The 24150-nt window shown below is 45.0% G+C and overlaps 1 protein-coding gene across 1 annotated transcript in view; it reads left to right on the top strand.

Moving 5' to 3' along the window:
* LOC147989967 (uncharacterized) overlaps window positions 1-24150 on the top strand; it is a 41404-nt gene that overhangs the window by 4421 nt on the left and 12833 nt on the right. The window contains exons 2-7 of the mRNA XM_087536734.1: window positions 7579-7641; window positions 7735-7797; window positions 7891-7953; window positions 8047-8109; window positions 8190-8447; window positions 8578-8684. Of these exons, the coding sequence (XP_087392860.1) occupies window positions 7579-7641; window positions 7735-7797; window positions 7891-7953; window positions 8047-8109; window positions 8190-8447; window positions 8578-8684 (617 nt within the window). The remainder of the gene's footprint in view (window positions 1-7578; window positions 7642-7734; window positions 7798-7890; window positions 7954-8046; window positions 8110-8189; window positions 8448-8577; window positions 8685-24150) is intronic.

Genomic DNA, 24150 nt, shown 5'->3' with positions numbered 1-24150 from the left:
ACTCCAAAAGTGCTAAGCATCTTTCTCAACCATCAATGCTCTCTTTGTGAAGCAGATGGACAATCATTTGTTGTGTCTGACCATAGTTTAACCCCTTCACAGAGGGTGGATTGATGAATCTACTCACATTGAGAGAGAGTTTTTAAGTTAAATCATTTTCCTACTTACCCTTTCTTTATTTTCTTTTACTTTCTGAAAATTTTATTGTATATGAGAATCCATCTGCATATGGTTCCCAATGGCCATCATTCCACAATGAAACCATCAATGACGTAAAAGTAATGGCACGGGGCAACATCCATTGGTGGTGACCTTGACCGTTTTGCGGCTGTGCGGGTGAGGACAAACATACACTATTAGGGAAAACTATATACACAGAAACTTAGCAGTAGGGTTGGATAAAATGAAGCGCTACTACTATTTAGTAGTAGCGCATGGAAGTAAAAGGCGCTGCTGCTATACTGTTAGCAGTAGCGCGTTTTAGAAAAACACGATGCTGCTATGTTTGAAATGGGCGCACATGGCTAGAACCACTTAGCAGGAGCGTGTATACTTATCCAGCACTACTGCTATGCTCCATGGTAGTAGCACTTTTCTCTAACCCATGCTGCTACTAACCCTACCTTATCATCCCCGCGCGGCCGACCCTCTCACTCACTCACCCCCGCAACCCCCGTCATACGCCGCTGCCGCCGTTCCCCAACCACCGTCGTCGCCCGCCGTAGCGCCCGTCGTCCTGGTCCTCCGGAACTGAGGTAGTCCTTCCATCCCTCCTCCTCCCTCCTCCCTCCTCCCATCCCTCCTCCTCCCACCGCGCCCTCCCCCCTCCTCCCACCCCCTCCTCCTTCCATCTCTATTTTTTCTATTTTTTATTTTAGTTTTTACTATTGTATAATGTAATTTTTACTGTTTTTAGTAAGTGTTTAATAGAATTAGTAAGAAAATTAATAGAACTAGTTGAACTAGTTTATTTTTTGTAAGAACTAGTTTATTTTTATTTATAGTAACTGCTTAGTTGAACTAGTTGAATTAATAGAACTAGTTTATTTTTAGTAAGAAAATTAATAGAACTAGTTTATTTTTAGGTGTATTTAACAGAATTCTAGGTTGATTCATATTGAAGTGGACATGCCATATTTTGAACATGTCACATTTGTTGTTATTTTTTTAGTTAAAGCAATTATTCCCGCATCGACGTCGATGATGTCTATCCCGCATCCTCGTTGCCGACTCGGGGAGGTGGCCTGCCTGATCAGAGGGGCCATGTCCGGGACTGGGCTCCGCCGTGCTGGTACTGGGAGGTGCTACCTTCCGGGGGCGCAGCTTGGTGAGGAGCCAACCCGTCTTTGACCCGAAGCTTCTTTGGTGGAGGTCGCGTGGGCCAGTGACGGTGCGGAGGCTTTCGGACACCGTGGAGGTGGTACGTCACCGTCTCAGCGAGGAGGACGAGTACGTCCGTCGCTACATGGTTGCGTCGGAGGGCAGGTTCAACAATACCGGACAGGTTCTTCAGGGATCTCACTGGAGCTATGATCCTATGATGGTTCCTTCTCTTTGGGTTTCCAGCGCTCGCGCCGATACCCTTCGTTCACTAGGGTTTTAGCTGTATTAGTGATGTCATATGTATGATACTATTCGAGATGTATTAGTGATAATATTCGACGATGCATGGACGCAAGAGACGATTTAGGATTGCTTATTGAATGCATGCTAATTTGAATACTAATTTATTTTATGATTTAGTTTTGCTTATTGAATGCTCAAATTGGAGAACTACTAATGTTTTGAATGCTCAAATTGGGGAGCACTATGCAAGGCGTATGCATTTGATTAGTTGATAGCTTATAGGGTTTTTGTTTTTGAAGAAATCAAGGAGCCCCTCCATCATCCCTGTTGTCATTCCCATCACTAGTAGGAAAAGGGCTATAGATGGAAATGACACTAATGGCGCACCATGTGTTGGTGCGCCATTAGTGTCCAAATACTAATGGCGCACCACATCCACGGTGCGCCATTAGTAACAAATTTTTTTTGTTTCATTTTTTTTCAAAACTAGTAATGGCGCACTGTGGGAGTGGTACGCCATTACTAGTTAAACTAGTAATGGCGCACCACATCGACGGTGCGCCACTAGTAAATTATTTTAAAAAAAAAAATTCCAAATTTTTTTTTATTTTGTTTCAAAACTAGTAATGGCGCACCAGTGGACAGTGCGCCATTACTAGTTTTAATGGCACACTGTCCACTGGTGCGCCATTACTAAGTTTTTTTTAAAAAAAGATTCAGAATTTGTTTTATTGTTTTTTCAAAACTAGTAATGGCGCATCGTGGGTGTGGTGCGCCATTACTAGTTTAACTAGTAATGGCGCACCACCCCCATGGTGCGCCATTACTAACTTGTCCCAAAACGTACCGAATGCACCCCCCTTGGACCAACTTTTCAGTTTAAAAAGAATAAAAGAAAATGATGGAAATGCCAAAAAAATAAAAGAAAATAAGTTTCCTATGTGACATGTGGTCTAGTTGTTGGGAAAATTTACAAATATGAATTTTGACTTTATTTGCAAAATCTCTCTTGAATTTGTAAAATGGGCCAACCTTTGCATACGAACCCGGATTAAAAAGTTTTTTATATGAAAAATCATCTACTCGAAAAGTTACATCCAAATTTAACGGGGAACCCCGTTAAACATTTTCAAAATCCCCAAAAACTGAATAGAAAAAAAGTTACGGGGCTTTTAAGATCCGGAGGGAAAAAATTCAAAAAATTTCAAACTTACTAGTGGCGCATGGTATGCTAGGTGCGCCACCAGTAACAGAAAAAAAGTTGGTTTCGAAAAAAAAGTTTGAATTATTTTTCAAAATATGATACGTAATATGACCGGGAAGTTTGAAATAATTTTTGAAAATTTCATCATACTCATGAACATGAACAAAGTCCTAGACATCAGCAAGGTTTAATAGGATTGATATGATAGATATATCAAGAAGTGCATGTGAAGTGAGGTGGTGCTGGGGTTGGATATATCAACCAGTGGTGCGCCATTAGTAAACAAATACTAGTGGCGTGATACTAATGGCGCACCAGTAGTGCGCCATTAGTATGCAAAACTGGTGCGCCATTAGTAGGCCTATTCCTAGTAGTGCATCACCGACTGTAACACCCAAGATGCGGCTATATCTCTCATGTGTCGAGGCATGACTTAGAGGAATAACCGCATTTTGGTATTGTCGCGAGAAGGGTCATATTCACACAATCCCATGTACAAGAACAAGGAAGTAAATAGTTGGCTTACAATCGCCACGCCACACAATGAACAGACAATTCATACATTAAACAGAGTACACACAAGGTCCGACTAGAGATGAATCCAAAAGAAAAGAAGATAACCCCAAATGCTAAATCCCGATCGCGTCCCTACTGGGAACCACTACTGATCATCCGAAAAGGAAACATAGTAACGGCCAAGGTCTTCGTCAAACTCCCACTTGAGCTCGGTGGCATCACCTGCACTGGTATCATCGGCACCTGTAACTGTTTTGGTAGTATCTATGAGTCACGAGGGCTCAGCAATCTCAAAAACCCACGAGATCAAGACTATTTAAGCTTAAAGGTAGGATGTGATTATGAGGTGGAGTTGCAGCAAGCGCTAAGCAAATATGGTGGCTAACATACGAGTACAATAGTAAGGTGAGAAACTACGCGACGGTCGTAAATTAGAAGTGATCAATAAGTGATCATGAACTACTTACGTTCGAACATAACCCCACCGTGTTCTCTTCCCAAACCTCGTCGAAAAGAGACCATCACGGTTACACACGCGGTTGGTGTATTTTAATTAAGTCAAGTGTCAAGTTCTCTACAACCGGATATTAACAAATTCACATCCACATAACCGCGGGCACGAGTCTCGAAAGTTTAAATCCTGCATGGGTGTCCCAACTTAGCCCATGACAAGCTCGGGATCCGTGGAGGCAATCCTCCGTCGCGGGAACCTCCGATCAGACTCAAAATCCCGGAGCACAAGATATTTCGACAATGGTAAAACTAGTCCAACAAAACCTCCCGATGTGCCGACATCCTGATAGTAGCCGCGCGTATCTCGTCTCAGGCCACAATCGGATTGTCCAAACTTCTGGTAGGCCAATCTAGAGTTGCCCCTAGCAGCCACCGGCGGTTGATAGGTTTGGATCAACACTCGTGAGGAGCACTGCTCGGGGGTTGATTAAGTCCACGGGGTCCGGAAATTCCCTATGCAAGTTTTAGTTGTCATTAGGCAAGTGGTAAAATCAATGTTGGGCCTTGCTGGAGGAGTTTAATTCAAGGTGAACTATCAAGAGGGGCCCATAAACCCTCACCATGTTAGGGACGCAAAAATCAAGAAACATAACACCGGTATGACGGAAACTAGGGTGGCAAGAGTGGAACAAAACACCAAGCAAAAGGCTAAGCCTTCCACTCTTTACCAAGTATATATGTGCATTAATTAAATAAGAGATATTGTGATATCCCAACATATCCATGTTCCAACATGGAACAACCTGTAAGGCACCTGCAACTAGCAACGCTATGAGAGGGGCTGAGCAAAAGTGGTAACATAGCCAAACAACGGTTTGCTAGGAAGGTGGGTTAGGGGTTTGACATGGCAATATGGGAGGCATGATAAACAAGTGGTAGGTAGCATGACATAGCGATAGAATGAACAACTAGCAAGCAAATATAGAAGTGATATCGGGGGTAATGATCATCTTTCCTGCAAAGTTCTCGGGGTTGTCGAAAGCTTGCTCCTCGTAAACGTACTCGACAGGATCCTCGTTCACGAACTCGTCTCCTGACTCTACCCAAAGCAAGAACACAAGCAACAGAACAACAATAAATCACGGTGCAATGCACAAGCAACATGATGCAAGACATGGCAAGGGTGTAAGATATGATGTGCAATGCATATGCGTACTCCAGAAGGGAAAAGATGATCATGGCATCAGCTTGACAAACCAAGCATGCCACTAGATAGATTAGGATATTTCGGTCGAAATCGATATAAAGATCACCAGAAACGGATGCACGGTTTGCAAACGACGAGCAAAACAAGAACATTGCCAAACTGTGCTCAACAGCATCATAGCACTTAAGATGCATCATGAAAATATGCTACAACACTTCAACATAAAAACAAAACACATGGCCGTGAAGTACAGGTGAAGCTCTGCAAATCATGAACACTGAGCTCCTGCTATAACTCACTAGAACAAGTCTAAAACAGCATGGTAAAAATGCAAATGATAACAGTTTACAGACTTTGCAGTTTTTCACTGATCATGACAGAAACAGCATCAGGTAGCAATGCTTAGAGCTAGTAAACTACATGCTACATGAACATATCATGACAAACAAAGGCATGGCATACTAGTACTGAACGCAAAGAACAAAACTCCCTTACTGAACTTGAGCCAAAGATGCACAAAAAAGATGGTAGCATCAATGCAAACATGGCAAGTGATATGAAGAGGTTTCAGACTTAAGAGTAAAATCATACATGGAAGGAACAGATTCATGATAGCAACTTTGCAAGCTTGTGACACTCACCACAAAGCATTTCATGCCATAACAAAGCAACTAACAGTAAGAATACACATTTATTAAGCTAAACATGGCAATAGCATGGTCATAGGGTACATGGATCACTAGCAAAACACATGGAAAAATTGCACTTCCTGTTAACAGACTGACAACAACAATATTTAGCAAAAGAAGAGCATTATAATGATAAGCTACAGTATCCAATAATTATAAACAGAAGAATGAATGGATAGGGCATAACGATATCTTCAAAACATCCTTACTGAACTTCATCAAAATATGCATGGATTTACTTGTGGCAACAATTCAACATAGCAACCTATTGTAACAGGAAAAGACTTAGCAGAAAAACTAAGTGGCTGAAATCAGCAACATCAAGTGGCCTAATTGGCATGCTTGTGCTAGTCACCACAGGGCACATAAAAATACAAGGCATGCACCACTGTAATGATGGAATGAAGATGCTCCTAACACATGTAGGCATGTTGCTCAAAGGACATACACACAAAATGCTATGAAAAAGACAAAACAACAAGTTATGATTGTTTCCTACAGATAACATCATTTAGCACTTCTGCAATGAAGATTAGGGCATCAATATGGATAGTAACATACATGTAAATGACACTAGCATGTAGAGCATCACGAGATGAACACTTTGACACATCATATGCGCAAATCAGAGCTACGAGCATGAAGTTATGACATGGCAAAGATGGTCACATGAGATGAAATATTCGGGGGCTTGGAGAGAATTTCGACCTCCGGATCTACGGTTTGTCGGCATGCGAACCGAGGCGAGGTCGAACTCGCCGGAGATGGCGGCGCGGAGGTTCGGTGGGGTTGGAAAGGCGCCGGGGAGGCCGGGGCTCGGCGGATCCGGGCGGCGCCCGCTTGGATCTGGCCGGAGGAGGGCCGGGTGGTGACAGGGTGGCCGCGGCACGTGGTGGTGGCGCGGTGGCGTGCGGGCAGCGACGGCGGCGAGCGCGGAAGGCGGCAGCGAGCGGGCGGAGCAGTGGGCGGCGGGCGGCGGCGTGCGGCGCGAGGCATGACCGAGCAGCGGCGGGCGAGGCGCGGGCCGGTAGGGCCGGCCTCAGGCTTGCGGGCCCACGTGGCAGTGGGCGGCGGCGCGGTGACGTTGCGGCTCCTGATTCGCCGAGGGGACGGCGGTGGGCGTGTCCGACGCGCGGAGGAAGTGGAAGCATAGGGTTTCGCCCGAATTTCAGAGGGGGGGCTTTTTATAGGTAGAGGGAGCCAGGAGAGTCCAAATGAGGTGCGGTTTTCGCCCATACGGTCGTGAACCAACGAAGGATAGCATGGAGGGGGTTTAGATGGGTTAGTGGGCTGTTGTGGAGGGGTGCTGGGCTGCAAAGAGAGAGGGGTTTTGTCGGTTACATGGTTAACCGTTGGGGCATCAAAGGACCTCCAAATGGAAGGAAATTTGACAGGCGGCCTACCGGTGATGTACCAAGGCCACTCGACAAATCTTGGCCCATTCCGAGAAGGTTTTTCTCCTGCTCACAAAACGAGATCTGAGAGGTGCAACGGGTGCATGTGTGAGTGTCGGAGTCTGAAACGGCCAACAGGGAAAATGACCGGATGCATCAGACGAACACGAATGAAAATGAGATGCACATGATGACATGAGATGAAATGCTTGACATGAACAAAATGCAAAACGAGGACAAAACCCAACCATAGATGATATAACATATAACATTGCCGGAAATGGCAAGAGTTGGAGTTACAATTATGGAATGTTACATCCAGGACGTTACAACTCTCCACCACTACAAGAGGATCTCGACCTAAGATCTAGGACTGAAAGAACTCCGGATATTCAGAACGGAGGTGATCCTCGCGCTCCCAAGTAGCTTCTCGGTCGGGTTCCTGCTGCAAGCTTGGTAAGACTGGGGTTAATATTTAGTTATCCAAGATCTGATCTATTAGTAGTAGAAGATTTTACCCTTTTGTGATTTGCTTTATCATCTATGCAGATGACAGATCTATACCAAGAGGCCTATGGAGAATCATCGCATGAACAAATTCCTAATATCTCCGTAAGACAAGTGTTCATATTTAGTTATTCAAGATCAGATCTGTTACTAGTACAAGGTTTTACCCTTTTGTGATTTGCTTTATCATCTATGCAGATGACAGATCTATACCAAGAGGCCTATGGAGAATCATCGCATGAACAGATTCCTAATATCTCAGTAAGACAAGTGTTCATATTTAGTTATTCAAGATCAGATCTGTTACTAGTACAAGGTTTTACCCTTTTGTGATTTGCTTTATCATCTATGCAGATGACAGATCTATACCAAGAGGCGTATGGAGAATCATTGCATGAACAGATTCCTAATATCTCAGTAAGACTAGTGTTCATATTTAGTTATTCAAGATCAGATCTGTTACTAGTACAAGGTTTTAACCTTTTGTGATTTTCTTTATCATCTATGCAGATGACAGATCTATACCAAGAGGCAAATGGAGAATCATCGCATGAACATATTCCTAATAGCTCGGTGAGAGTAATGAAAGATTTGTTAATAATTTGTGAAGTATTTTCTACTCCTTCTGATTCACCAAAATCATCTATATGCAGAAACACCTTCTTACCAAGATCAAGGCTTTGTATGCTAACAATCCGAAGCATCATGGAGAAGGCACAAGTTCTAGAAATATCCGTGTTCAAACAAGTAAAATGTGTCATGGAGAAGGCTCAAGTTCAAGAAATGTCCATCCTCAAACGAGTCGTATGCTCCACCATGATACAGAGGACGAAGTATATGATTATCATCCAACCTCCCATTTGGTCACATTGCTGGATAAGTTGAGCTTAAGAGAGAACCATAATGATGCAGTAACTCATCGTCCCTGATCATTCTTTGCATGTTCATTCGTTTATATTCCAATAAGACTTGATAGGTTTCATCCAAATATCTAGTGCAGTTCATAGCTTGAAGAGAAAATAATAATATATTTCTCTGCAGATCACGCAACGCCTATCTGATGTTCCACCTGATGAGAGAACTTTGTTCGTGACATTTTATAATGGCTATCCACTGACCAAGGATGAACTACACGATTTTTTTATGAGGTATGCCTATCATTTCAGGTTTTATTACATATGTAAATTCACCATTATTTGTTAGGGAGTGGTATGGTTATTGATTGCGGGTAATAAGCAGTGTAATATAGGAGTCAACGGGAAATTAGTGAACCAAATTTCTAACATATGCACTCATTCATATATTCAGCCCAAGAATTTGATGTGATGCATACAAATACTTTTTAGACAATAGGCTCGTTGAGTCCGACTTTAAATTACTAATTTTCCAAACGGCTATAGTAAAGATACAAAGTGCCGAGGAAACAACTTTTAAGGCAGCAAACAAGAGCAAGCTAACAAATGTAAAACAGAAAATGCGGAGCTTGGAGACGTCGAAGTACTCACCAAAGTGAAGATGAAGGAGGAACTTGAGGAAAGTTGAATTGTAGGTCAAGCTCCAAGGTACCTGCTATCATGACCGTCTATTTGACATCATGATCGTTGCAGCTGGGAGCACCGCGAGCCCACGTCTGACCGCTCTTGCGTCATTACCAGGCGTTGACCAAGCCCCTATTTGGCATCTTCTGTCACCGTTCTCACGTGATGAGCTGCCCCACACAACACAAGCAGATGCTCCATGCAAGATTCCTGCTTCATGGCGTGTGTGCAACAGAGAGAGAGAGGTTGTGAGAGAGCAGCCATGGGGAGGAGAGAGAGAAAGTGAAGAAGTACAAGAAAATGAGAGATAGAGAGAGAGAGAGGAGATGAAATGGGACTACGATGTGTGTGTGTGTGAGGAAGGGAGAACAAAGGTGAAATGGGACTAGGCTGTGTGTGTGAGAAAGAACATAGGTGAAATGGAAGGAGAGAGAATGCGCCATCCCCTCTCAGCATGTGAGAAGTAGAGATAGAGGTTGTGAGAGAGCAGAAATGGGGGAGAGAGAAGAAGAAGAAGAAGTGAGAGATAGCGGAGAGAGGTCAAGTGTGAAGTTGTGGTATGTGAGGAGGGCTCCCTCACTTGCTCCCCCTCGCCCGACACCCCTCTCTTTCCCTTCTCCGGTGACCTGCCCCCTCCCCTTCTCTTGTTTGCCCTGCCTCCCCGCTCCGGGATCTCCATGTGGCTCATCCTCCTCCCCTTCTTCACCGGTTCCTTCCGCCTTCCCTGCCCCTCCCTCGCTCTCTATTCTCTAGTGCGGTTTCTCACCAATCACTTCTGGGCACTGGATCTGGATGTCGATGATGTTTTGAGTGCTGGTAGCTCCCCCTCGCCTTCTCCCATGGTGACAGTGTGACGGCACTGCGTGACCTGGGGGCGCTGGGGTCTGGCTCTGCAAGTTCGTACCTGGTGGCCACTCAGTGCTCGTAGCTCTTCATCTCGGGGGGGGGGGGGGGGGGCGAGGTTGGGTGGTTGTGATGCCCAGATCTCGCCGCGCTCGTAGGTTACTTCATCCTACTCCTTCCCTTGGTTTGCTTGGCTCTAACCCGGTTTCACATGTGTGCTTCGTCTCGTTGGATCCTAGTGTGGGTATCACCTCGTTGGCAATGTCGATGCGGGATAGGGGGCCAGCGATGCCTTTTGCGCCCGTCTCTGCTTCTTCTACTTATGGGACGGAACCCTAATCCGGTCATCGGCTTGTGAGATGGTGGGCTCGTCTATGAGCTTGGTGGGCTCTGCGCAGGGTGGTGGCTGAAAGTGGGTTATATCGACTAGAGGGGGGGGTGAATAGGCAATTTTTATGAAAGTCTTCAGAACATGGGAGTTTTGAAGACAAACGATAAAATTAAACCTATTACCATGCAGCGGAAGATAGACTACACTAGGCAAAGGTGGTATTGTGAAGACTAATAGCAGCTAGGTAGTAAGGATCAGGTAGGAAGATATTGTGAAGCCAAATAGAACACGAAGTCACTCAGTGAAGACAAATGATAGAGCAAACATACAATGACTTCACAAGGAGTAATAGTAAGTAAAGTGAAGTGAAGATGAAACCAGTGACTCGTTGAAGACAATGATTTGTTGGACCAATTCCAGTTGCTGTGACAACTGTACGTCTGGTTGGAGCGGCTAGGTATTTAAAACTTAGGACACACAGTCCCGGACACCCAGTCCTGAACACGCAGCTCAGGACACCCAGTCCTCACCGTATTCTCCTTGAGCTAAGGTCACATAGACCTCGCCCAATCACTCTTGTAAGTCTTCAAGGTAGACTCCCAAACCTTCACAGACTTCGTTCACCGGCAATCCACAATGTCTCTTGGATGCTCAGAACGCGACGCCTAACCGGCTGGAGGATGCACAGTCCTCAAGTGTAATAAGTCTTCAGATCACACAGACAAGAAGAGTTAAGTGATGCCCAATTCTCTCTGGCTCTGGGTGGTTAGGGCTTTATCCTCGCAAGGAATTCTCTCTCAAAGGCTTCGAGGTGGGTTGCTCTCAAACGACAAAAGCCGTACTCTCAATCTGAGCAGCCAACCGTTTATGGTTGTAGGGGGTGGGCTATTTATAGCCACTTGGCAACCCGACCTGATTTGTCCGAAATGACCCTGGGTCACTAAGGAACTGACACGTGTTCCAACGGTCAGATTTCAAACTCACATGGCAACTTTACTTGGGCTACAAGCAAAGCTGACTTGTCCGACTCTGGACAAGATTCGCTCTCATTGTCTTCACTCGAAGACATAGGTTTTTGGTTTAGGCATCACTTCAGTCATTCTGACTGGTTCTCTTAGACCCCACTTAACAGTACGGTGGTTCCTATGACTCAACACAAAAGAAAAAGAACTACGAAAGATCTAAGTCTTCGAGCTCCATAGGCTTCATATCGTGTCTTCTCTTGTCAGTCTTCAATGTGAATATCTTCATATACCACCTTTGACTTCAATGTCTTCATACATTTTTAGGGGTCATCTCTTGTAGTAAAACCGAATCAATGAGGGACTTCTACCTGTGTTATCCTGCAATTCTTACAAACACATTAGTTCCTCAACTAGGTTTGTCGTCAATACTCCAAAACCAACTAGGGGTGGCACTAGATGCACTTACAATCTCCTCCTTTTTGGTGATTGATGACAAACTAGTTGAAGTTTTCAACGGGGAATATAATCAGTGAAACTGTAAAGAATAAGGAATTGTCTTCATGAGTTGCAAGGGCTCCCCCTGAAGATGTGCATATAAGTTATTTTGCTTTTGGAATGCAAATGCACATGGCAGGTGGTACTTGTGGAGATCCACTTCAACTTATGATGACAATCCACTATGCATGTGAAAGTATATGAAGATAATGCCATGCATAATGGAAAATGGACGACTGCAGAATGATCTAAGTGCAGAATTTATCGTCGCACATGCAGAATTTATCTTCGCAAAACAAGGTGGCAAGTAAGTAGCAGACGACCATCTAGTTTAAGTGTTACAACTCATAAGAACCAAATGTAGCAAAAAAACGAGAGTTGTGATCACTAAGCAAAATATAAGGCACCCGCCCATATGAACCCGCTTGAAGACTATCAATCTCATATGCTTCTCCCCCTTTTGTCAGTAATGACCAAAAAGGTTTGAAGACATAGAGCCTCTACTCGTTCCCAAGAGGAGTAGGTGAAGTAGCAGGGTTGTTGGTGTTGTTTGGCGGTGCAGAAGAGCTTGGAGGTGCTGAAGGATATGGCGGTGAAGTAGCATCGTCTACTTCCTCAATAATTCTTGCAGTGACTGTGGCAGCAGAGGAAGAGAACTCAGAATCTTCAAGGGATGGAGTTCCTAGCAGCACAGCCCTTCGAAGAGGTGTGGAGTCAAACTTGAATCTCTCAGTGAAGCCATCCTCTTGAAGATCAGCTTCAGAAAGCATCATTGTTAGCCCTTTCCATGTGCGGCGGCAGGTTTCATGGGCAACAAAAGCATTCTTGGTGGCAAGATTTCGAGTGCGATTCGCATCCACCAAGAGGCTTTTCATCTGACGCTTCAGCCAGTCATGATGCCTGTCTTGTTTCTGATGTAGGGCCACAAGAAGCTCTCGGTCGTTGAGAACACGAGTGCGCTTCTTGGGTCTTGGAGCAGTGGCACTGTCAGTGGCTTCAGTTGAGGCAGGGTGTGGTGCACGTGTAGTGCCAGCCAAAGGATACACCCGAGAGACTGCTTCAACGCCTTCAACGTTCTGTGTAAAACTCTGATGTTCTGCATTCTGAAGACTTTGAGGTTGCTTGGCAGGCTCAGAATATATGGCTTCAGTAGACATGTCAACGTCAGGCAAGAAGATCCTATGGTTGCGGGCTGAGGGCTGATAAGAGATGGCGGAGTGTAGCTTGATCAGCCGCATGACCCAAGGGGCGTAGAACTTCAAACCAAACAGATCAATGCCTGATGCAGCAAGTTGGCGTATGAAGAAGTCCTGTGCATTAAAGCATTTGCCATGAAGTATATAGAAGACCAAAGTCTTCATTGCACCCTGAAGCTTGGCATTTGGAGAGTGCCCTTTGATAGGCCGGAGAGTTCGCCTGATGATGTGATAGATTGTTCTGGGCAGGTACTCAAGGTCTTCAACGCAGAACTCTGTGGGATACACAGCATCTTGAGGCAATGGCTTCATCATGCCGAGCATTTGACTCATATTGGGTTCTGGTCGCTGAAAGATGCTCTCAATAGCTTCAGTATGCAGCTGACAGCCTTGCTCGAAGAGATTTCCAGGAGTGGGCAAGCCAGTGAGCTCAATGATGTCAAATGCATTGGCTTCGTGATGAACGTTGCCAGTCATCCACTCCAGGACCCAAGTCTTCAGATCTCTGCTGTACCCTTTGATGTGAAGTGTGGCATAGAATTGTAGCAGCAGCTCTTCATTCCAATGCTCTTCATCAGTAACAAACTGCAGCAGACCTACTTGCTTGAAGCAATCCAACGCTTCTTCTAGACAGGGCAGACCAACTATAGCTTCAACGTCAAGTCGCTTGTGTGGGAAGATGCGACCTTGGTTGTAAAGAATGCAAGAGTAGTAGCTTCGCTCAGGATAGCTCCAGAACCGATCTGAGGATATCCTTTCCCTTGAGTAGGGGTTCCTGGAGCTATCGAAGAACGTGTTGTCTGCCCTGAAGCCATTGGTGTTGAAGGAGCCAGGTGCTGATGCAGGACCTGGAAACCTTGGCAGTCTTGGGATTGGCTTCTGGACCTGAGGCCTGTGCTCAACATGATAGTGGAATTGGGGACCGGCAGCAGACTCAGGAATAGAAGTGGCGGGATCAGTGGCTTCGCTGTCATCTGAAGCTTTTGCTGGGAAGGGCTCCATATTAGCTTCATGGGTGTTTGTGGCAGCCTCAAGATTTTCATCCTCCACTTGACTAGCTGGAGGGTTGGTCACAGGCAAGTTCTCCTGAAGAACTACTTCTTGGTGGAGCAGGGGAGTGGGATCTTGTGGTACTTCTGCTTCTGCGGCTGATGCAGCCGGAATGTCTTCAGCTTCATGAGCCTCTGTGGAAGCAGGCTCATGAACTGTCAGTTGGCGTTCTGCGTTAGGATGAACCATAGAAATTGGTTCAACTATCAAGGGCTCTGTGGGAGCAGCCCGAGCTTTCTTGGTTTTTCGCTTTTTCTTGGTGGGGACAGTAGGAGAGGCTTCAGAGTGTTTCCTCTTCCTGGCTTCAGCCTCAGCAGTTCTTGTCTTCTTGAGCTCTGAAGCTGTTGACCGGCTCTTTGGCTTCGAGCCAGTCATTCTTGTTGGGAAGACAATCGGAACTGCTTCTTGCCTTGGTGCATCAGATTCAGCCGTAGCAGGCTTCTTCTTCTTCTTTGCGGCAATCCTGGGGTCGATGCCAGGACGCCCAAGTGCCTTGCGCTTCTCAGCCTCGTTATAGGCTTGCACACATCTTTCAGCTAGAGACTTCATGTGCTCAGGCGAACCCTGAGCTTCTGCATGCTTCTTGACAAAGGCTTCCTTGAGCTCGTGCATCATTGTCTTGAAGTTCTTCACTTCTTGCATGCTGAGCTTGGCCATATGCTTCTTGAACTGAGCCTTTTCATAATCAATCTTCTGCTTCAGCTCAACAATGCGCTGGCAATAGCAAGTTCTGAAGCAATGGCGCCTTGGAAGGCGACACTGAGGCCAATGGGTAGCTGCAGATCTTCAAAGCTGATGTTTGGCGTGTCAAACCACTCGTCAATGAAGTTGTGGATGATGGTGACATCAAAGAGAGGCAGATCATTGAAGATTTCTGCTTCTTCTTTGCTCTTGATGAGTTGCTCAAGAGCTTCATCTGCCAGATCTTCATCACTTGACAGATCAATGTCGTCGTTGCGCAGAATGGCAGCAGCTGTGAGCTCTTTGCCAGTGTGAGACAGAGGCATCTTGGCCTTCTAGTGCCTTGAGACGCGTGATAAATCTTCAGACTGCACACTGTCTTCAGGAGGTGCAGTCGCCAATGGCTTCGCCTTTGAGATTTTTGGTGAAGGGGCCGGCTTTGAAGCTTTTGGCCTCTTCAACTGCTTTGGCTTTGGCACTGCAGGCGCGTCATCAGACTCAGTGTCAGCCGCAGGCTCATTCACTACAGTCCCTTGAACCAAGATGTAGGTGATGAGGCCTTCAAGGTTGGCATACGGACCGATGATATTTGGTTCTGCTTCTCGTGTGCCATCTGCCCTTGGTGCTGAGGGACCAGGGTTGAAGTCTAACCCAAATTTCTTCTTGTTCTGCTTCGCTGAGTTTTGGGCAAACTGGAATTTGTGCTTGAACAGATTGTCGTAACGAGACCAGAGTAGTGACGACGGATGTGCATCATCAGGCTGTGGCCCACGGACCATGCATGGATAGAAGCTTTGGGCAATAGCTTCATCTCTGGACTTGGGTAGAAGGTTCTTGTATAAGATGTCTCCCCACGGTCTTTTGATGGCACTTTTCTCAGCATACTCTTGGGTAGTGAAGCTGTATTTGAACCATTGTTCTGCCCAATAGCGTCGAATCCATTGGATTCGGGTCTTGCGCTGACTATAATCCTCTTCAGGATCTGTCTTATACATTTCCGTGAGTTCATCAGGCAGATCTCTGGATGTTCTGCCACGACGTTGTCTGCCCCCTTTCCTTGCTGCTTTCTCTGAAGCCATAAACTTTAACTTGAAAGGCTTTAAGACGTTCAAAGGCTTCAAAGGCTTTCTCTTGCTGGACCAACAGTAACTGGCTTCGGGAGAATTGATGTGATGCTGTAAGAATTCTGCAAATGAATGCAGACTATGAGAACCGAAGGATTCTCCCACGGACATGTACCTGTGACACCATTAAGGTGCGAGGGAAAGGGAAGAGGTCATATGCATTCTCAGAGGATTTAGAAGATAAATCAGTTTAGAAGACATTGACCTCATCGTGCGAAGACATTCACTCATAGATAAGAAGTTGGTTCCAGATTTGTATGAATCCACAGATCAGTACAAGTGAGGAATCTAACTACTTTGTGAAGCACAAGTGAATATACTAGGCATGTTATGAGATGCAGTATGAGAGAGATCTAGCATGTGTGAACAGAAACTACTTGTGGTAGAAAGTGACAGATCAATAGGATCAACGGTGCTGTAAAAAGGGAGTTTTATTTACCACACTGAGAACTGCTAGACGAAGTGATAGATGAGGCCGAGAAGTTCACTCTTCCGTGCCCTAACTTGGCGATGGAGGAGACCTACGGCGACGGCGGAGAGGACGATGTCCGCGGTCGGCGTGAAGACGGCGTCGGAGAGGTTGAGGCAGCGAAGCGCTTCGTCGCCGACGTCGTCGAGAGCTAGCGGTGGCGCTAGGGTTCGTGCGAGGGTGGAAGAAGAGATAATTACCGCTGTGAGAGTGTATTTATAGGCAAAGGGGCGGCACTGTGCTGTTACACAGGTGCCCCTGGCGATTCGCATCTGAGGAACACGTGGCCAGTATGCGGAATTTTGGGGTTTGTTCCACGTCCGACGCACGCCTGGATTGTCGGGTGGTCGTTCCTACTTCTCCGGATTTCATGTGGAGGAATGAGCATTGAAAACGGACTTAATGGTTGTCTCTGTATCTTCTGCTGACAAGGACGCAGAGAAGACATTCGACAGTTTCAATAGAATGCATATGACTTGGAGAGATAGAGTTTGAGATAGAAAGCATAGAGAAGTTGGGGTCCGATCACATTCACTTAGTTCAGAAGATTCAACACGAAGACATAGCTATAAGTGAATGCTGTAGAGGACAGAACACTAGCATATATATATATATATATATATATATATATATATATATATCTAGAATCAACATAGTGAAGATAATCATGAAAATATGTTGAGTTCGAAGCCAAACCAAATGTGAAGACATTGCAAGGTAACGCCATGAGTGAAACACTTCAAAATAGAACGTTTGGTGGTGGCGTTACCCACCATATAGGAAGTATTAGACCCAGACACGGCGCACAATTATCGTGGCGCTCCAAAGTCAAATTCCACATTAATGTATTCACACTTAGAATGTATGTCTTCATTGATTGAAGATATACTTCACTTCGTGTGTTGCACATCTAAGTCATCAATATGCATAAGGGTTAGGATGTGTGCCTGATCACAGGACATTTGAGGATTCCAGGATATTTAGCTCACACCGTAACTTGCAAAACCTCTTCTCATCCAAGGGCTTGGTGAAGATATCTGCTAATTGCTCTTTAGTGTTGACGTGTATGATATCAATGTCTTCCTTTACAACATGATCTCTGAGAAAGTGATGACGAATTTCAATGTGCTTTGTCTTCGAGTGCTGAACTGGGTTGTTAGCAATCTTGATGGCGCTTTCGTTGTCGCAGTAAAGTGGCACTTGCTTCAGATGAATGCCATAGTCCTTGAGTGTTTGCTTCATCCACAGAAGCTGAGCACAGCAAGATCCAGCAGCAATGTATTCAAATTCAGCAGTGGAGAGAGATACACAGTTCTGCTTCTTTGAAGACCAACATACAAGTGATCGTCCCAGAAAGTGACATGTGCCTGATGTAGACTTGCGATCAACTTTGTCACCAGCATAATCAGCATCCGAGAATCCAACCAGATCAAACTCTGAGCCCTTTGGATACCATAATCCTAGAGTTGGGGTGTGAGCCAAATATCGAAGAATTCGCTTCACTGCTAAGTGATGCGACTCCTTTGGTGCCGCTTGAAATCGAGCACACATGCAAACACTAAGCATAATATCTGGCCTAGATGCACATAGATAAAGTAAAGAACCAATCATGGAGCGGTATACCTTTTGATCGAACTCTTTACCATTGTCGTCAGGACCCAGATGATGTTTGGCTGGCATTGGTGTTGTGAAGCCTTTGCAGTCTTGCATACCGAAATTCTTTAGGCAGTCTTTGAGATACTTCTCTTGAGATATGAAGATGCCATTGCGTTGTTGTCGTATTTGAAGACCAAGGAAGAACTTCAGCTCCCCATCATGGACATCTGATATTGCTCTTGCATCATATATCCAAACTCTTCACTGTACTTCTGATTGGTGCAGCCGAAGATAATGTCATCCACATATATTTGGCACACAAACAGTTCGCCATCATATGTCTTCGTGAAAAGAGTGGGATCTAGGGAACCAGATATGAAGCCTTTGCTCTTCAGGAAGTATTTGAGTGTGTCATACCAGGCCCGAGGGGCTTGTCTGAGGCCATACAGTGCCTTGTTGAGCTTGTATACCATGTCAGGACATTTTGGATTTTCAAAGCCAGGTGGTTGTGCAACATACACTTCTTCTTCAATCTTGCCATTGAGAAAGGAACTCTTCACATCCATTTGATATAGAAGTATGTTATGATGATTTGCATAGGCCAGCAGTATGCGTATGGCTTCAAGTCTAGCCACAGGAGCAAATGTTTCATCGAAGTCAATGCCTTCCACTTGAGTATATCCTTGAGCAACGAGACGAGCTTTGTTTCTGACAACTTGACCATGCTCATCTTGCTTGTTGCGGTATATCCAATTGGTGCCTATTATATTGTGCTTCCGTGGATCAGGACGCTTAACCAGTTCCCATACATTATTTAGCTCAAACTGTTGAAGCTCTTCTTGCATAGCTTGAATCCATTCAGGTTCCATGAAGGCTTCTTCAACTTTCTTGGGTTCTGATATTGAGACGAATGCGAAGTGCCCACAGAAATTTGCTAGCTGAGTTGCCCTTGAACGAGTGAGTGGACCCGGTGCATTGATGCTATCAATTATTCTTTCAATCTGCACTTCATTGGCAACGCGAGGATGTACAGGGCGAAGACTTTGCTCTTGCTGTTCATTGTCGTTGTTGGAAGGAATGTCTTCAGGCTGAGCATTGTCTTCATGTTGATCAGGTGCTGAAATGATAAGTTCTTCTTCAGGATGAGCTTCAGAAGGTATAATTTCTCCAGTTCCCATTAGCTTGATTGATTCACTGGATGGAACTTTATCTAGCACATTTGGCAGCTGCTCTCTTTGTGAACCGTTGGTCTCATCGAACCGCACATCCACTGTTTCAACCACTTTGTAATGAAAGAGATTGAAGACTCTGTAGGAGTGTGAATCCTTTCAATATCCAAGCGTAAAACCCTCATGTGCTTTGGTGCAAATTTTGAGGTGTGATGTGGGTCTTTGATCCAGCACCTTGCGCCAAATACTCGGAAGTAACTGACATTTGGCTTCTTGCCAGTAAGGAGCTCATAAGATGTCTTGTTCAGTAGCTTGTGAAGATAAACACGATTGATTGTATGGCATGCAGTATCAATGGCTTCGGGCCAGAATTTTCTTGGGGTCTTGTATTCATCTAGCATCGTTATGGCCATCTCAATTAGTGTTCTGTTCTTGCGTTCGACGACGCCATTCTGCTGTGGCGTGTACGGGGCTGAGAATTCATGTGTTATGCCCAAGGTATCAAGATATGTATCAAGGCCGGTGTTCTTGAATTCAGTGCCATTGTCACTTCTGATGTGCTTTATCTTGGCGCCAAAATTGTTCATAGCTCGATTTGCGAAGCGTCTGAAGACATCCTGCACTTCAGTCTTGTAAAGGATTATGTGCACCCAAGTATATCTAGAATAATCATAAACAATAACGAAGCCATAGAGGCAAGCAGTAGTAGTTAGAGTTGAGTAATGAGTGGGACCGAAAAGATCCATGTGAAGCAGTTCGAAGGGTTGAGTAGTAGTCATGATTGTCTTCGAGGGATGTTTGGCCCTCGTCATCTTCCCTGCTTCACAGGCACCGCACAAGTGGTCTTTCTTGAACTTGATGCCCTCGATGCCTATGACATGTTTCTTCTTCGCAAGGGTGTGGAGGTTCCTCATGCCAGCATGTCCAAGCCTCCGATGCCAGAGCCAGCATTCTAAAGCCTTTGCTAGAAGGCATACTGCAAGCTGTGGCCCTGCTGAGAAATCTACCACGTACAAATCATCTTTTCGATACCCTTCAAACACTAGAGATTTGTCAGATTCCATTAGTACAAGGCAACGATATTTTCCAAACATTACGATCATGTTCAAATCGCAAAGCATTGAGACAGACATTAAGTTGAAGCCAAGGGATTCAACAAGCATGACTTTATCCATGTGTTGATCCCTTGAGATTGCAACTCTACCTAGACCCAATACCTTACTTTTACGAGTGTCAGCAAATGTGATGTGGCTCTTGTCGGATGGACGTAAGGCTGAGTCCATAAGAAGACTTCTTTTGCCAGTCATGTGATTTGTACACCCACTGTCAATAATCCATTCTGAAGACGCTGGTGTCGTACCCTACAGTGCAGTTAGGGGGATAGGCTTCACCAAGAGCATTGTGAAGCAAAAACATTTGACGAACCAGTGGGTTATGAAAGCTTAGATCCAGGTTAGGACTAATAGGGAGAGTAGCAAGCGATTCAGGTACGAAGTACATAATAAGACCATTTGGGCATTTGATCTTGCGCCCTACAAGATGTTTAAGGTCCCCAGCAATAGCGTCAGACGATTTTGGTTTTTTGCTGGAGACCTTTCCCTACAAAAGAGAGTTAAGCCTTCTTAACCACCCACATCTTCAAGGGTGGCTTAGAAGCAATAAGTCTAAGTGCAGCATTAGCAAACAGTCTTGCAGGCGGACGATAGTACTCATAAGAATAAGCAGAATAGTTCTTGTTCTTATGAACATGGCGGTTTGATAAACCGCTCTCATATTCATATGCCTGAGTATGGTTTCCCCGCAAAACATTTGCGTTAGTGTAACTCAGGTGAGTCCTCTGTTTGTCTGAAGCCTTTGGACCGTATGAAGCCTTTGGTCTGAGGTTTGTCTTCTTCAAGTGAGGTGTCATGAAGACATTCACAGGAAGATTTTCCAGACACCTTTTTGGAACCCAGATCTTCTTCATAGGCGGTCCATTCCTGCAGTTAGTACCAATGTACCTGGCAAACACTTCACCATTCTGATTCTTAAACAGTATATAGTTTGCATCAAAGGATTCATCAATGATAATAGGGTTAGCACAAGTGAAGCCAGATAGATTGGATGGATCTGCTGAAGGTTCCTTTGCAGCAACCCACATGGTTTTGGGGTACTGCTCAGGTTTCCAGTAAGAGCCATCTGCATTCATTTTCCTTACGAACCCTACACCCTCTTTCCTAGGGTTTCGGTTCAGAATCTGCTTTTTCAGAACATCACATAGTGTTTGATGCCCTTTAAGACTTTTGTACATCCCTGTTTCAAGCAATATCTTCAACCTAGCATTCTCATCAGCAATAGCGATGGTATCCTCAGCAGAGGGGTTAGTTACCGCATCAACAGTTGAAGATATTGCAACAGAAGTAGCAGTAGAACATTCAGCAACAGAAGTAGCATTATCACGCTCAATGCATTTAAGACATGGTGGTTCAAATCCTTCCTGAGCAGGACTGATCTGTTTGGCGCGAAGTGACTCGTTTTCCGTTTGAAGATCTTCATGAGCCGCTCTCAATTTCTCAAGATCTTGCTTCCTTTGAAGATAATCATAGGAAAGCTTTTCATGAGTTGTTGAGAGAGTTTCATGACGACTTTCATGTTCCTGATACTTAACGTGAAGATTTTTTATGTCTTCAATTAAGGATTCAGATCGAGTCATTTCAGCACCTAACAGATCATCGCTTCTGTCTAACAGTTTTTGAATGTGTTCCATAGCTTTCTGTTGTTCAGTTGCAATTTTAGCAAGTGTTTTGTAGCTAGGTTTTGAACCACAATCAGAGTCATCGTCACTAGATGTTTGATAGTGAGTAGTGCGTGTATTTACCTTGGCACCGCGTGCCATGATGCAGTAGGTAGAAGCAGAGTAGTCCTTGTCATTTGCATCGGTGTCGGTGATGAAATCATTGTCTTCAGTGTTGAAGATGGACTTGGCAACGTATGCTGTAGCCAGACTTGCGACACCTGAGTCAGATTCCTCCTCAGATTCCACCTCTGCCTCTTCAGACGCAGACTCCTCCTCTGAATCCATTTCCTTGCCAACAAACGCACGTGTCTTGCTAGATGAGCTCTTCTTGTGTGATGAAGACTTTGAGGAAGACTTGGAAGAAGACTTTGGGTATTTCTTCTTCTTCTTCTTGTCGTCAGAGTCATATTCCTTGCTCTTCTTCTTCTTTTTGTTCTCATTGTCCCACTGTGGACACTCAGAGATGAAGTGGCCAAGTTTCTTGCACTTGTGACATGTTTTCTTCTTGTAGTCATGAGCAGGAGCTTCATCATTCCTTGAACTTGATCGGAAGACTTTCTGTAGCCTTTCTTCTTGGTGAATTTTTGGAACTTCTTGACAAGCATGGCAAGTTCCCTTCCAATGTCTTCAGGGTCATCAGAACTGCTGTCAGATTCTTCTTCAGAAGAGGAGACAGCTTTTGCCTTCAAGGCACGAGTTCGCCCATAGTTTGGACCGTAGATCTCTCTTTTCTCTGAAAGCTGAAACTCATGTGTGTTGAGCCTCTCAAGTATGTCAGACAGTTCGAGTGTCTTGAAATCAGGACGTTCTTGAATCATCAGGGCCAGGATGTCAAACGAACTATCAAGTGATCTCAGCAGCGTCTTGACGATTTCGTGTTTGGTAATCTCAGTGGCACCGAGGGCTTGAAGCTCATTTGTGATGTCAGTAAGTCGGTCAAATGTGTGCTGGACATTCCCATTGTCATTTCGCTTGAAGCGGTTGAAGAGGTTATGAAGAACACTGATTCTCTGATCTCTCCGGGTTGAGATGCCTTCATTGACCTTGGAGAGCCAGTCCCAGACCATCTTGGATGTCTTCAAAGCACTCACACAGCCATACTGTTCTTTGGTCAGATGACCACAGATGATATTCTTGGCAGTAGAGTCCAGTTGAACGAATTTCTTGACATCAGCACCAGTGACACCTTCTCCAGCCTTGGAAACGCCGTTCTCGACGACATACCATAGGTCGACGTCAATGGCTTCAAGATGCATACGCATCTTATTCTTCCAGTAGGGATATTCAGTTCCATCGAAGACGGGGCACGCAGCGGAGACTTTAATTATCCCTGCAGTCGACATAGCTAAAAATCCAGGTGGTTAAACCGAGTCACACAGAACAAGGGAGCACCTAGCTCTGATACCAATTGAAAGTGCGTTATATCGACTAGAGGGGGGGTGAATAGGCGATTTTTATGAAAGTCTTCAGAACATGGGAGTTTTGAAGACAAACAATAAAATTAAACCTATTACCATGCAGCGGAAGATAGACTACACTAGGCAAACCATAGTCAAGTATTCAATGAAGTGAAAGCACAAAGACTAATAGCAGCTAGGTAGTAAGGATCAGGTAGGAAGATATTGTGAAGCCAAACAGAACACAAAGTCACTCAGTGAAGACAAATGATAGAGCAAACATACAATGACTTCACAAGGAGTAACAGTAAGTAAAGTGAAGTGAAGATGAAACCAGTGACTCGTTGAATACAATGATTTGTTGGACCAGTTCCAGTTGCTGTGACAACTGTACATCTGGTTGGAGCGGCTAGGTATTTAAACCTTAGGACACACAGTCCCGGACACCCAGTCCTGAACACGCAGCTCAGGACACCCAGTCCTCACCGTATTCTCCTTGAGCTAAGGTCACATAGACCTTGCCCAATCACTCTTGTAAGTCTTCAAGGTAGACTCCCAAACCTTCACAGACTTCGTTCACCGGCAATTCACAATGTCTCTTGGATGCTCAGAACGCGACGCCTAACCGGCTGGAGGATGCACAATCCTCAAGTGTAATAAGTCTTCAGATCACACAGACAAGAAGACTTAAGTGATGCCCAATTCTCTCTGGCTCTGGGTGGTTAGGGCTTTATCCTCGCAAGGAATTCTCTCTCAAAGGCTTCGAGGTGGGTTGCTCCCAAACGACAAAAGCCGTACTCTCAATCTGAGCAGCCAACCGTTTATGGTTGTAGGGGGTGAGCTATTTATAGCCACTTGGCAACCCGACCTGATTTGTCCGAAATGACCCTGGGTCACTAAGGAACTGACACGTGTTCCAACGGTTAGATTTCAAACTCACATGGCAACTTTACTTGGGCTACAAGCAAAGCTGACTTGTCCGAC

Source organism: Triticum urartu, chromosome 1A (assembly GCF_056163025.1).
Source record: "Triticum urartu cultivar PI428250 chromosome 1A, HENAU_Tu73, whole genome shotgun sequence".
In the NCBI taxonomy this organism is placed as follows: Eukaryota; Viridiplantae; Streptophyta; class Magnoliopsida; order Poales; family Poaceae; genus Triticum; species Triticum urartu.
This window is presented reverse-complemented; position numbering and strand designations above follow the sequence as displayed.